The sequence below is a fragment of the Lissotriton vulgaris genome, chromosome 10 (assembly GCF_964263255.1).
Source record: "Lissotriton vulgaris chromosome 10, aLisVul1.2, whole genome shotgun sequence".
Lineage (NCBI taxonomy): Eukaryota > Metazoa > Chordata > Amphibia > Caudata > Salamandridae > Lissotriton > Lissotriton vulgaris.
In genome coordinates this window covers 624,210,253-624,224,766 of record NC_141698.1, presented here as the reverse complement: position 1 = coordinate 624,224,766, position 14,514 = coordinate 624,210,253, and the positions used below count along the sequence as shown (strand labels likewise).

Sequence of the window (14,514 nt, the reverse complement as noted above, 5' to 3'; positions counted from 1 at the left end):
CATAATTAGATTAATATTAATGGTCGTACTTCCATGCTCATTAATTTGTTTCGGGGTATGGCACATGATTGACCTTTACCTGCTCTTCTTTTTCTGCTATTATCTCAGCTATTGTTATGACATACATAATTTAGCATCTACAAAATGCTGTCCTTTAGGTGATTACTAATATCACTTTGTGCTGATATCATATTATTTATTAATCTTATGTCAAAATACTAAAGTCCTTATGAATAGAAGATTATATAGGGTGTTTTCTATGTGGTGAATCTGGATACAACAGGTTTATATCCTTACTTATGCCCTGGACTTGTTGTACGCATTACCTAATAATCAAATACTGATCTTCTATTTGTATAACATATGAAGTCTTTTGTATGTAACTTTCAGTGTTGAATTGATAATATATTGTCTATGTTAGCACTGGGGGTCTCTAGTTGGCAATGGTATACACCTTTGACCAAATATGGACCCTTGCTTCTAAGTCAGGAAAAGGGGATTAATTACACTACTGGATAACCCCTGCTCACCCCCTTGGCAGCTTGGCACGAGCAGACAGGCTTATCTCAGAGGCAGTGTGTTAAGCATTTGTGAACACATACAGCAATACAGGGAAAACACTACAGCTGGACACAACACAGGTTTTATCAAAATAATATTCTTTATATAGACTTATCACAAGACCATAAACGGCAACAATCCACAATACTGTACTCAATAGGAATTCTTCAAGATGGTAGAAATAGGTCAAAAATAGGTTATTCACTTAAAAGCAGTCTTTAGCAACCGATAACCCCAACTAGAGTTAACAAGACGTCAAGATCAAAGAAATCCTAAAGTATGGCACCAACTGCGAGGTGCGAGGCGTCGGGCCCTAAGTCAAGATGGACCCACAAAGAACAGTACCTTGGGAAAGCAAAAACAAAGACAGCTCATGGCGTCTCGGAGATGCGGCGCCGTTGGCGCGTTGCGGTGTCGGTTCCTTACTATCGGGCAGATGAGGCGTCAGGACCTGGATGCTTGCGCCAAAACCAGGGTTCCGTACGATGTCAGGATGTCGATGGATTCTTGTCCACCCGCGTCGACGATTGGCTCTGTGATGATGGCGGCTTCAGAGTCGATGCGGCACAGCAGTAGGCATCGGGCTGGCATAGCAAGTGGGAGGAGCGCTCACGGCTATGGCAGGCTTACGAGGTCGTCCCTGACGTCGATGTGGCACGGTGGCTGGCTTCGGATCTACGCCGCATGTCGGAGCAGCGCTCACGACTTCATTGCAGATTACGGTGTCGCTCGCTGGCGTCAGTATTGCAGATTCCTTCTGTAGCACTAGAACAGCAAGTTCAAGATGCAGGCAAACAGAAGGGTGAAGTCTGGTATCACTGAGACTTCGGTCAGGAGGCAAGCTCAAATCAAACCCTTGGAGTAATATTCTGCAAGATGATGAAAGTTCTGTAAAAGTTCCTTCTCCTTTCCTTGGCAATGAAGAGACCACTGCAGGCCAACTCAGCAAACAGCACACTGGCAGAGGGGGGGGGGGCAGTCCAAACTCCTGCAGTTTCCTTGGTTCTTCTCCTTTGCAAAAGGTTTGTCTTGTTCCCAGAAGTGATCTAAATTCGTGGGGTCTGGGTCCCTAAATGTATAGTCAAATTCTCTGAAGGCAGAGAGGCCTCGCCTAGTCCAAACCAGTTCTGGTCAGTCCTGGAGCACTTTGTTGACAAGACTCCTTCTTTCCTTTCACAGTGTAGGCCAGGGACATCAGACACACCACAGAAGGTGGAGCCAGCATTGTGGAGGGAAGGCACCGCCTTATTCAGGTCCCAGGTGCAACTCCTCCCACCCATCAACATGCAGATTTCGCTATTCAGCTTTGGGCTGACTCACCCTATCTCCTGGAATCACCCAGCCCCTGTTACTCAAACTCCAGTCAAGGAGTACTCAACATAGCAGAGGCAGGCTTGGATAGTTAGGCAAGAAAATACCTACTTTCTAAAAGTGGTATTTTCAAATACAGAATGTTAAAAGCAACTTCACTAAAATATGTATTTTATCATTCTGAGTTCAGGCATACTAAACTCGAATTTCTGCCTAGTTCCCTGAGTCAGTTAGGATCATAAGATGTAATAATCAAACTGTACATTCTGGCCTATGGGGAACAGGTAGCCTTGCAATAGTGAAAAACGAAAATGGCTGTAATTCACTAGTAAGACATTCCACACACACTAGGGCATGTCCTACCTTATCCTTACATTGCACCCTGCCCTTGGGCCCACCATAGGGGTGTCTGGCATGAAGAAAAGGGAAGGTTTAGGGACTGGCAAGTGGGTGCACTTGCCAAGTCGACATGGCAGTCACAGACTGCACACAGGCCCTGCAGTGGCAGGCCTGAGACACACATACATGCTGCTTCTGTGGGTGGCACAACCAGTGCTGCAAGCCCACCAGCAGCATTTGACTTACAAGCCCTGGGCACACATGGTGCACTGTATTAGGATCTTACAAGTACATCAAATAACCCAATCATGAGTCACTAATAAATACACCAATTTAACATAGGGAGCACTTGCACTGTGGCACTGAATAGCAGTGTCACAGTGCCCAAATCATCTAACCAGCAAAACAGATAAAAAACAGAGGAGGCAATCAGTAAAAAAATAGAAGGGAGACTCACACCAATGATACCAGGTCTAACAGTCTATAAATGATAATTTGTATATTCCATACTGCTTGTTTAGTTTAGGTAATACAGTATGTTTTACTTTACTATTTCATTTTATCTATTTAGAAGCCCTGAAATTATTGTACTAATATTAAACTCAATGTGTGTTTTTCCAGTGGTAACATTCACTGTAATATATTTAAAAAAGAGAACACTCATTATTGAGTGAATCCAGTTTACATATACATGTTCACATTGTCAAATATTTATACCATTTTCTTTTAGTTACAAAAATGGTTCCTTAATGAGGGAGAAGATCAGAGACGATTGTGCAGCGGGTTCCTGGGATGAATTTTCGAAAGCCTTGAGAGCAACCTGCTCTGGTAACAATGGAAACCTCGGTAGGAGTCGCAACACAAAGTTTCTGCTTTTAAAATCATTTACATTTAAGTGCACTGATTTCATTGATACCTCTATAGGCTTACCGTAGAAGTCCGGATATTCTATCAAAATTGACTGCAAGTTGGCTTGACTTAATTCATATTCCATAAGTGATATATATTTTAAAATGCTGATAACCTTTACAGATTACGAACCTAACTGCAGTGAGTAGAAGTGTTGGACTTCACAAAAGATATTCTCATTTATTGAAAGCAAATTTTTCTGGGCTAAACGAAGAAAATCACCAATTTAATTTTGATAGAGTGATTAAATGGTATGAAAAAAGTGTAATTGAACATATCAAAAGCAAGAAGTAATTCACATTTATACCCAATACATTTTCCAAAATAGATGCATGGTCACAGCAGAGTACAAGTTGAAATGTAGATTTAATTTGAATTTAATTTAACTTGTGCATTTAAAGGTCAAACTTACCTTAAAAAAACAGAGTATGTGTATTCTTCATTTACTTCAGTCCCAAAAACTACGATGGCAATGGGCGCTTTTTGAAGGCAAAACTGATTTTGCTGTTAGGCATTTCTTTAACACATTGGGGAGTGTCCAGCAATCCTACCAACAGTAACAAAACAGGCATTAGCAAAACTGTGCTATGGCACTCACCATCAGACCTATTAGATTTTCAAATGCTTGTTATGTTTGGATCACTAGTGCAGTTGTCAAACATGCCATTCACTTACAATATATGTGAAGCAGGCTCTGCCCCGCACCCTCCTATTTAATCACTGGCTTTTTTGAATAGCCTCTTTCAACAATGACTTGAGACTATCTCTTTCATTTGATGCTATTGACTAGTAAGCTCTATCCTTCTACCACCAATATGGTGCTTACCTTGAACTGCGTGAGATACTACTTTACATCTATAGGATTTTCTGCCAATTCCTAAAACCCCTATTGCTCTTCCCCCTCCCACCCCTTCCTCTTTTACCCTCCTCAATACCCCAACCACCAACCACTCTTGTTCCTTCATCCTGCATTCCAATGTGTGCTCCTTATTCCCCCTGTCTGCCAACATCTCTTTTTCCTCTCTTCCACACCTCATTATTGTTTCTGTGTGCTCCTCGTTCATCCCACCTGGCCTGCTACTCTCTCTCAATTCCCACAGTGGTCCTCAGGACTGCATATTTATTTTTTTCTAGTAATGAAAGGCAGTCTATATTGAAGGTTCTCTTGCATTCAGTAGGCTCCTCTTTTTGTTTCTATGTCAACAGAAGGTGTGGTGGCAAGGGAGCCTTCAGTCTAGTTCTTCCATTTTTATATAAACTATAGGGCACTTATGAAGGCTGTATCAAAGGCAAAGGAGGCATCAAAACTGACCGATTGGCTTTGGTTGTGCTTTTGCTTCAACTGAAGTTATCATCCATATTGGCCAGCTCTCTCAATCAACACTGGATATTTGTAATTGTTGGGTTATTTAGAGGTCAAAGTCTTCACAATGTTATGGTACTAGTGCATTTGTGCTTTTTGGTTTTTTCCTTTTTTTCCTTGTGTTTTTCTCCATTTGAATCTGCTTCTGTAAGCTCACTAGAGGGGCTCCATCAATTGCTCAGTCGGCAAACCACAAGCCTCTACTGTTTTTGGGTTATGCCCAAAACATCTCCTACTCTTAGTTGGGGTGAGTACTGTGCCTATAAAAGGCAACATAGAGATTGATAGTTTGTGCTGCCGGTCTCTATAGTCCAGGGGTAAAATCCTTTTGCCTCTACCTTTGTTTTTTTTTCTAATGACATACTTGTGTATAATCTTCTCTGCCTCCCCTAGCTTCCTGTTAAGGTTATTATTTGTGCTGTGGCCTGTGATGTGAATGTTTTTGTTTTCCATGCATGTGAGTCTATGTGCCATATTCATAGTACTCTCTTTGAAGACAATACTGACTGCACCACGAAATAGAGGCTTTCTTTCTCTTCATGGTATTGACAATTAACATGTGGCTTCCCTGTGCAAAGTCCTTTAACCCGTTACTGCCCGCCCGCGCAAGGAAAAGGCTGCACCGCGGACGAATTACCGCCGCGGTTAACGGGTTAAGCTATCTGAGATGGTCGGGAGATTAGATTTTCACATCTCTTGCCAGACCTTGAGAGTTGACCTGAAAGAAAAGACAAAATAGAGCCTATCTGTCCACAGATACATCTAATGACAGCTCTAACCTGTGCATCATATCTGGTGTGTGCTTGCCAAAGTATAACATCTGGCCATTCCCACCCCCTCTTTATGTAGCAAAGCAAGATACACAGCAGGGACCCCACTGAGTACATATCACAGGGGAAATCTTTTCTCAGGAACCATACTGGGTTGGGTGATCGGCAAATAAGAATGATCAACTCCGGATGGGGTAAGAAGGATGATCATGAAATCACAATAGCCCCATAGGATCCAGGGTGGGATGACGAAGATGTGCTGGTCAGGAATAGATATAGAGAGCTTGCATATATGAAGAAAATGAGCACCTGAGTGATATTGACTAGAAGTTAGGCCGCACAGCCTGTCTATATTATCCTGGAATGTTAATGGTTATAAAAGAATAGTGCTCCAGGAAAGCTTTAAAAAGATTCTAAAGAATACTGACATTGCGTGTTTATAGGAGACCTGGCTGTGCGATGAAACCTTAATAACAGAAGGATTCACCTATCACGTAAAGCCAGCAAGAAAGAACACCTCTGGCAGACCGTTGGGGGGTCAGCTGACGCTAGTTTCTACAAAGATTGCTAGGATAATATAATCCCTTGTACTTAAATGTAAGTGGGTGCTAGGTAGCAGAGTGTTGACATTGAATAATAATCCATGTTACGAAGATATATGTATCGTCAATGTGTATATCCAGAAGGGTAAAGGAAAAGATTACAAGGTATACCTGGAAAGCTTAAAAAAGGATTTGGAGGGCCTTTGCGATACCTACAAAAGAGATGTGCTTTTGATTTTGGGTTATTTAAATCACAGACTAAACCCCTCAAAAACCGATTCATGGTCCAGAGATTTGTTAGGAGCCTGCAATATAGAGACCGCTAAGTTCCCCAGTAGTGACATTTCACCTCAAGATGTGGCACTTCGACAATTGTTAGGCTCTTTAGGTCTGATGTGTGTAAATGGAAGAAAGGATGCGGATAGACTTTACAGTAGGGCAGCAAATGTGTCCGATAGATTATATGTTTTTACAGGCTTGGAGCTTTGAGCTAGTCAAACACTTTGAAGTAGGAGGGGTGGAAGGTAGTGATCATTACCCATTACTGCTGAAATGATATGCAAAAAGGGCTCCTCGGAGACAAAGAGCCATACAAGTACAGGTAGAATACCCAAAGCGTCTTGCAACTAGTGTCACAGAAGAACACATAAAAAAACTAAGTGAAGTCCAGCTGACATTCATATTTGAAAAATTGCCACCAGAGGAGGATACTACCTAGTTTGAAGATATAATAAGACAATTGGTAGAATGTCTCAGGATAAAAATTAAATGTGGTAAACCTGGGTCAGTAAGTAAGGAAAAACGACATACTAATAATAAGCCTTGGTTTGACGAGGATTGTCGCAAAGTAAAAGCCAGCATTAGGCAAAAGGAAAGAAGCCTAAGGGGGAGACACAATGAAGATCTGTTATTTAGCCTTCAGAAATTAAGGGCAAAATATAAAACAATTATTAGAGATAAAAAAGAGCTCATAAGGACAGATGCTGGGTGAAGTTACTTGAGGTAATCGAAGAAAAAAATGTGAAAGGCTTCTGGAAATTAGTACAAGAGATCACTGGTAAAGTACTAGGGTCTTTACAGTGCTCGGTGCCGGAGGATAAGTGGGTGGATTATCTGGAGGAAATTTATGGGAAGTGGCCAAGGATTGAGGAAATAAAGACCATTGCATGACCAGGTGTAAGGGAAGAAGTAAAAGAGCACTTCTCCCCCAGCCATATTAGAAGTATAATATCCAGATTAAACCTAACTCGAGCCGCCGGTCCAGATAATCTGCCGGCTGTGATTATAAAAACGAACCCAGAATGGTGGTCAGAGTGCTTTTCAAATATGTTTCAGGGGATTCTTAATACAGGGGACATGTCAGATAGTTAGAAAGGGGAAATTGTAAGACCTATACATAAAAAAGGTGATGTAAATTCCCCTAGGAACTACTGTTTAATATATCTCCTGGACATAGGCGAAAAAGTATTTGATAAAGTAATCCTAGGACTACTCAAGGACTGGACAGAGGAAAAACAGATAGTGCCCCCAGAACAGGGAGGGTTTAAAGAGGGACATTCAACAGATGATCACTGTTTTGCTCTCTGGTCCACTGCGCGGAAGTCGATCGAGCAGAGGGACAATTTGTTCTGCTGCTTTGTGGACCTCCGCGCAGCTTTCGATCTGGTGAACAGGGAGCAGCTGTGGTCAACCCTGATATAATATAAAATTCAAAGTGATTTATTGGCCCTGATCAAAGCCCTGCATACTTAAAACTGGGCCCAGATAATGCTGGATGAGAACGGTGGATTGTCCAGGAGGATCCAGATTGGTAATGGGCTAAAACAAGGGTGCGTACTTGCCCCCTTGATTTTTTCCCAGTTTATAGCTGACCTGCCCTTAATATTAAGAAAGGTTAGAGGGGCCTTCCCGAAACTAGGAGGAAACCATATCTCCTGTCTATTATACGCAGATGATCTTGTTATTATGGATCAGATGGAGATTGGTTTGCAAAGAAAATTAAACCTGTTTAAAGAATACTGCCAAATTAAAAAACTAGTTTTGAACATGGATAATACCAAAATCCTGTGTTTTGGACGAAGTAAAACAAAGTTCTCCTGGTATCTGGGCACAGAGATGCTGGAAAAAGTAACAGAATACAGATATCTGGGGATATGGTTCATAAGTAGCCTTCAATGGTATACCCATCTTGATGCATTAAAAATGAAGGCATCGGCTTTAGTGAAGGGATAAAAAAGATTTAATAGTGTATACGGAGAAATGTCTGTTAGACCAGTTTTAAAGGCCTATCAAGGAATGGTCCCTCCACAATTTTTGTATGGCGGAGAGGTAATCTATTTAAGTGGCAAAAATAGATGGGATAAAGAGGAGGGAAATATCCTTAAATGCTTGATCTCGCTGTCTATATAATCTATGGTACAGGCAGCAAGATTAGAATTGGGAACCACTGCATGGGGTATCAAAGCCTGTATGGCTTGAAATTGCCAACAGTGAGCTGACCTGGGCAAAAGAGACGAGAGCCTCAATTAATGAAGCGTATCGTGTGTTAAATCTAAAGTTGGGCCCTCAGTCCCTTAAACTTAAGATAGATAAGAAAGGTTTTAGGATTCTGAGATTAGAAGTGTCTCGAACCCTTGATCAAGAGTACCTATCACGGAAAAGCTCAGTCTCCTATATGGCCTCAGCATGGAAAAATGATCTACATTATCCCTATATCGACAGGCTACCTAGCTGACAGCTTAGGCGTGAGGGTGTTATGATTGAGCATTGGGATAAACCCTTGCTATATGAATAAAGGGGTAAAAAACTTTATGATAAACAGCAATGGTAAATGCACCTGCACTTTAGCTACTACTTGTGATATTCTATATATTTTATTAGATTGCTGGAGGAAGTTAGACATACGAAGAGAGATTTTAGGCCCGAAAAAAAATATGATATTAAAAATAGGATGCAAGCTGTAAACCTCATAGTGGGAATAATGGATTTAGATATAGCCTGTATCATCGGTAAATATCTAAATAAAGTTAAAGAGTTCCTTAAATGTAAAGAGTATTGATAAAATATAGATCTTTTAAGCGACAGAGAAAATGAGGTATCTCTGGGTAGAAGTATGGTGTAAGACATACTTGAAGGTCGATGTTTCTCAAGAAAGGATAGCTTGTTTTTTAAAGGAAAAATTGTAAGATATTTTATTTTAAGGATATGTGAATTTTAGGCACATCTTGCTTTCCAGTCAGTACTTCTGCTACCCCTCAAGTGTGAAAATGCTGGTGAAGATACACCTTCCATTGGTTTGCTGGAAATATTGATTTTGAATATGTCACGCCTTTAGACTGGTCCAGCCTTTCTGCCAGTGTATTTACTTTGCCTACAACTTTTTCCTTCTAGAGCCCTTATTTCTTATTTGTACGAATGCCTGAGGAAACTGTAGTACACGCTGGGAGAGATGTCTGACCAATAATGGGCATTGAATGTTGGTTTTCCTATAAAGCTGGGAACCAAACCTAGTACACAGGACTATACCTGCTTCTGTGACATTTGTGTGGATTATCCTAGAGAGATGAGGAGCTGCCCTCCCTGGAGGACAGGGCTCAATAGAATGAGATTTGCTTAAAACAGGACTATAGGAAATATGCCTGCTCCTCAGCCACAATAATTTGCAGCCACAATGACTTTTCCTGAGGGTTGAGGGACCATCCAAGGCCAGTGCATTACTGTGGGCCTGCATTTAACACTGACTTATTTTACGGTACAAAAGCTCTTATAATGGTTCTTCAATCCAAGACATTAACCCGGTTCTGTATCATATACACTTTGGGTATTTTCAGTTGCAGAGGTAAGGTAATTCCAGAGCTGCATGAACTGTGTCCTTTTAGCTAAATTATCAGAGATTGTGTGATTTGTAGCCCTGGTAACCTACTACCTAGATATGAAAAGGATGGATTTGTAGAGGGAGATAATCCCGCCTTTACCTCACTCTTGCATTGCAGGAAAAATACATGTATTCATGTCTCTTCAAGATATATAGATGTGGAATTAAGAATAGTGAATCTATACCCCATGCTGTGCACTTACCTCCTCGATATTGTGAATTTCAATGTCCTGGTCACTGTATTGTGTCCTCTCAATATTCATCCTGTGATATTCAAGAGTACTACCCCAGATGCTCATAAGACAAAATTGTTTTCACCAACATTAGGTAACAGCACATTGGATAACTTAACAGGGCTTTCGGAGCACTGCAGAATGCCAAACTGACAATCAAATCAGTCAAGTGAGAGATAGGGCTTTCTTAAGTGGTGCAATGTGCTTAGTCCCTCGTAGAAGGGATTTTTCACTTACCCATGGGTGCTCCTTGTGGATTGTGATGGTAAATATGCAAGTTACAATAATGTGATATATGCTTGGGTATTCCGGCTGGAAGGGTACACTATTTGCAACATAAAGTGGAGTTCCTCCACAGGTTGTCTTTGGGGTTGTGACAACCTGTGTAGAGCTTCCCCTGGTAAGCATTTTAGCAAACCTGGAAAGGATTAGTAAATATAATTCATATCCTGCTAGGGCTGTATAGGTCACCTAAAACATAGTAATGACCAGCACCAGTGTGGATGCCTTGTGCCTGCTGTTATGTCGACCATTTGACCATCTCTACCTCCCCTCTTTTCCCATAATAACCAGTTGCACAATGTGCTGGTGATTTTATCATACAGTAACATTGCATGCGATTTCATTGTTTCTGTGCAATTGCAAGTAAACCCCCAGGTGTTCTTTTAGTTTCAGATGACTTGTAATCCGTCTGTTTATGTTGAACTTGCAACTGCCAGGAAAAAAGAGGGAGACCATTCAGGATATCTGTACTTTCGCTCTTGAATACTCTTCTAGTTGATGCTTCTCATAGTCCTTCAGTGTCTAAATTCCAGTAATGCTGTCCCCAACACTAATGGCCTTATGATCATGACACACCTTTTGGTTAACCCCAGGATGCCCTTCGGTGCTGCCATTATGGGAGGAATGCTGAGTCTGTCTTTGAATTTTAGTAGGCTTTCTGGAAGTTCTGAGGAATCAGGTTTGTGTGAAATTGAGGTAGATGCACCCTTTCATCAATGGTGGTGGGACTAAGCATGAGACAATGGAAAAGTCATGCCACTATGCTCTATCTTGAAGCTGGTCTGATTGTGTGCTCGACATCCGAGAGAAGCTGGACCATTTGTAGGTCAAACGGAATATAAAAGTCCCTAACAACAGCATTAAGGATGACTTGTGGAAGCAAACCTGCTTATGAACCAGGAATACCTGCCACCAAACAGGCTTTAGCCACATACAATGACAATTGCATTCCCTGGAAGCCACTCAGAACATTTCATTGAAAGACTCAATATGTTGCTGAGTTGGCACTGCTCAATCTGCCCTTTGTTGATCGATCCAGTGCCCCCCTCCACACTATAGTCATACAGTGTGTTATGTTGGTGTAACCTGGTCGCTTGATTCCAGAAATGTTTTAACCAGATCCCAATGACCTACAGGTCTAGAGATATTTGTATTCCCAGATGACAAAGTATAAACCCTTGATTTTCCAAGTTGTTTTGCCAAAGACCTGTGGGTGCTCCAATTGCTTGACGATTTTCTTTTTGCAGTAACCACTAGCAGTGTAGGACCCATAAACATGTGGGCTGTGAGCCTATTAACTTCTGGGTGGTGGGCTACTGTGTTTTAAGGCACAATCACTGTAGCACAGTCTAAGATGTACTGAGTGAGTTATTTTTTATCCAGAGCAGTAACTGAGACACAACACCATGTGCATAAAAGCAAGAAAGTTGCATTGTGTAAACTCCTTAACTGTGTTGTGATGGATCCCACTGGCAGGATCCCTTGGTAACCAAAGGTCAAGAATCTTGAAATATAGAAGACCCTCATAAATCACTATCAGTGGAAATTGTGATATTACTTTTAGCATATTTTCTAATGCTCATGATCAGGTCTTCTAAGCAATATTTCTGCTTGTCTATGTCATCTCTAAAAGCTACTAGCACTTTCTGGCTATCTTTAATAGGTCTAAATATAACTATTCTACTTCACATCCCCATAAGTAAAGCTATATTCTCAGACATCTGTGTGGACTTCTCTAAATGTGTGATTACTGTCCTGTACTTGCACCTGTTTCCAACACTGATATAACCTTCTTGACTAAGCCTTTACTGACAAAAGCAGCTACCTTTGGAGATTCAAAATTACAAAGGGAGGACTTGGTTACCCAGTTGGAATTCATTAACACCTGAGGCCCTGGGATACCACTTGTTGATTGCAGACATCGGCATGAATGCCACATATTGACACAGACTGCTCCATAACCTCGAGTGTAATCCTCACAGAGATATTTGTAGCACACATTGCTAGGGGCACAGGACTTTTGAAGTATTTGTTACCAATGTTACAAGCAGGCTAGATTTCCTGTTAGGCACTACATGGATTTGCTTGGGACACCAGTGCCCAGTGGGTACAATATACATGGGTGAGGGCTTGCCATGCTGTAGAATTCTTCTCTCTAAAACTATGCATCTAAAACACTAAGAATGCCAGCCTTTACACATAAATATTTGCATAGCAATAGCATTAAATAGTCATACCACTATATTGTTAATCTTTACATAGTCATACCACTGCAGACATACTGTAAGTGGATTATTAGTAGGTGGGGTATTCACCTTCAGCTAGTGATAATACTACAGTCACTAATAGGTCCTGTCAAGTCTCAATAAATTAATCCTTGCTCAACCCTTGGTAGCTTGGTAACGAGCAGTCATTCATATCTTAGGAGACAGGTATGTGCAAAGCATTTAATATCATGAAAACAATAATAAAGTAAAAAACACAACAAAATAAAAATACATCAACAATTTATAAAAATAAGGAATGGTTTATCCTTAAAATGACACCAAAACAACACACATGAAATGTAGGGAACTGGAGATATGAATATTTAATGATCATATTAATACATTGTGCATTCTAGCACCAAAAAACAGAAAGTGCCACTTGCGGCTATCTGATCATGCTGGATCAGGACCAAAGTCAACGTTTTAGGCCAACTGTGATGGAGCGTAGGTTGGATAGGTTAATGTTAATGTTAAGGGGATTTATAGAGCGTATGGCTACCCAAAGGCTTCCCAGCACTAAGCGGTGAACTGATGAAATGAAAGCGGCAGAGCAGGCACTTCGTTGATCTCGGTGAACAACCATATTTAAAAAAATGTTTTAAATGTTGCCTCTACGGATGTGAATCTCAACTCTCGCAGGAGTGAGTTCCATAGCCATCTAGCCTTTTTTATTATAGTGGTTTTTAACAGGTGCTCAGAGCCTGACATTAAACATCTGTGGGAAGATATCGGCACACCAGCTTACTAATCTTGCTGGGCCCTTTGTTATTTATAGCTATGTGGGTTAGGCAAAGTGCTTTGTACCTAATTCTGGCCTCAATAGGAATCAAGTGCAAGTTTCTGAAGTGAGCCGAAACAGATTCGTTCATTGGGATTAGATACAGGAGTCTGACTGCAGCGTTCTGAACTACCTGTAACTTCCTGATCACAAATTTGGGTGCACCCAAGAAGAAGGAATTCCCGTAATCTAGTCGTGAGGTGACCAAGGAATGTATGTCCATTTCCCTTAGCTGTGCAGGGATAAGTATAAGGATCTTGCGCAGCATTCTTATGTAGCCCAAAGCACGTGACTGCCACTTTGCCTGGGTCTCCATAGTCAGCTCATGGTCCAACCAAAAGTCAAGGTTCCTTGCGGCTGTACTGGGGGCTTGTGCGGGCCCTAAGCAGCCGGGCCAGCTTGCTAGGGGCCAAGGAATCCCTACATTAGCAAGGACCATCATTTCGGTCTTATCCGCCTTCACTTTCAGACAGCTCCCTGTCATCCATTTAACTACTTGTTCCAGACAAGGGGCCAGCTGACCTGACTCCCCGTTGGTCCTGGAATCCAATGATACCACTAACTGCGTGTCGACGGCGTATGAAGTGACGGAGATACCATATTCCTGTACTACAGCAGCCAACGGCTGCATGCAAACATTAAACAGTGTGGGACTTAGTGACGAACCCTGTGGTACTCCACACTTTAACGGCTTCCTGTCCGACAGGAAGTTATCCTCCTTGACTTGAAAGGATCTCTCCTTCAGGAAGGATTTCAGCCACTGAAATGCCTTGCCTTTAATACCTGTTTCACTTAGTCTGCGTGCCAGCAGTTCATAATCAACCGTATCGAATGCTGCACTTAAATCAAGTAAAAGTATTGCAGCAGATCCCCCTGATCAAGAGTCATTTTTAATTCTTCGGTTACCGCTAGTAGGGCAGATTCTGTACTATGCTGTGGGCGGAATCCCATCTGTGTGGGGTTTAGCAGGAGATGATCTTCCAGGAATTGTGACAAAATCTTGTTGACATGCCTCTCGAAAAAATCTTGCTATTAAATGGAAGCAATGATATTGGGCAAACATTTTCTGGTAAGGCTACATCCAGATTTGGTTTCTTTAGCAGCGGTTTCAATATTGCTTGCTTCCAAGCGACAGAGACCCTGCTTGTCTGAAGGGAGAGATTTAGCATGTCAACTATTGTGGGCTGGAGGAACTCTATGGCCTTAGCAAGAATATGTGGGAGCCCTGGATCTAAAGGGGAGCCTTCTCTAATTTCTTTAATAATCATTTGTGCTGTGTCGGTGT

General features: G+C 41.5%; 1 protein-coding gene across 1 annotated transcript in view; it reads left to right on the top strand.

Annotated features, from left to right (window-relative positions):
- Positions 1 to 14,514, top strand: part of XYLB (xylulokinase) — an 894,017-nt gene that overhangs the window by 362,196 nt on the left and 517,307 nt on the right. Inside the window, exon 13 of the mRNA XM_086941458.1 lies at positions 2,942 to 3,057. Within this exon, the coding sequence (XP_086797584.1) occupies positions 2,942 to 3,057 (116 nt within the window). The remainder of the gene's footprint in view (positions 1 to 2,941; positions 3,058 to 14,514) is intronic.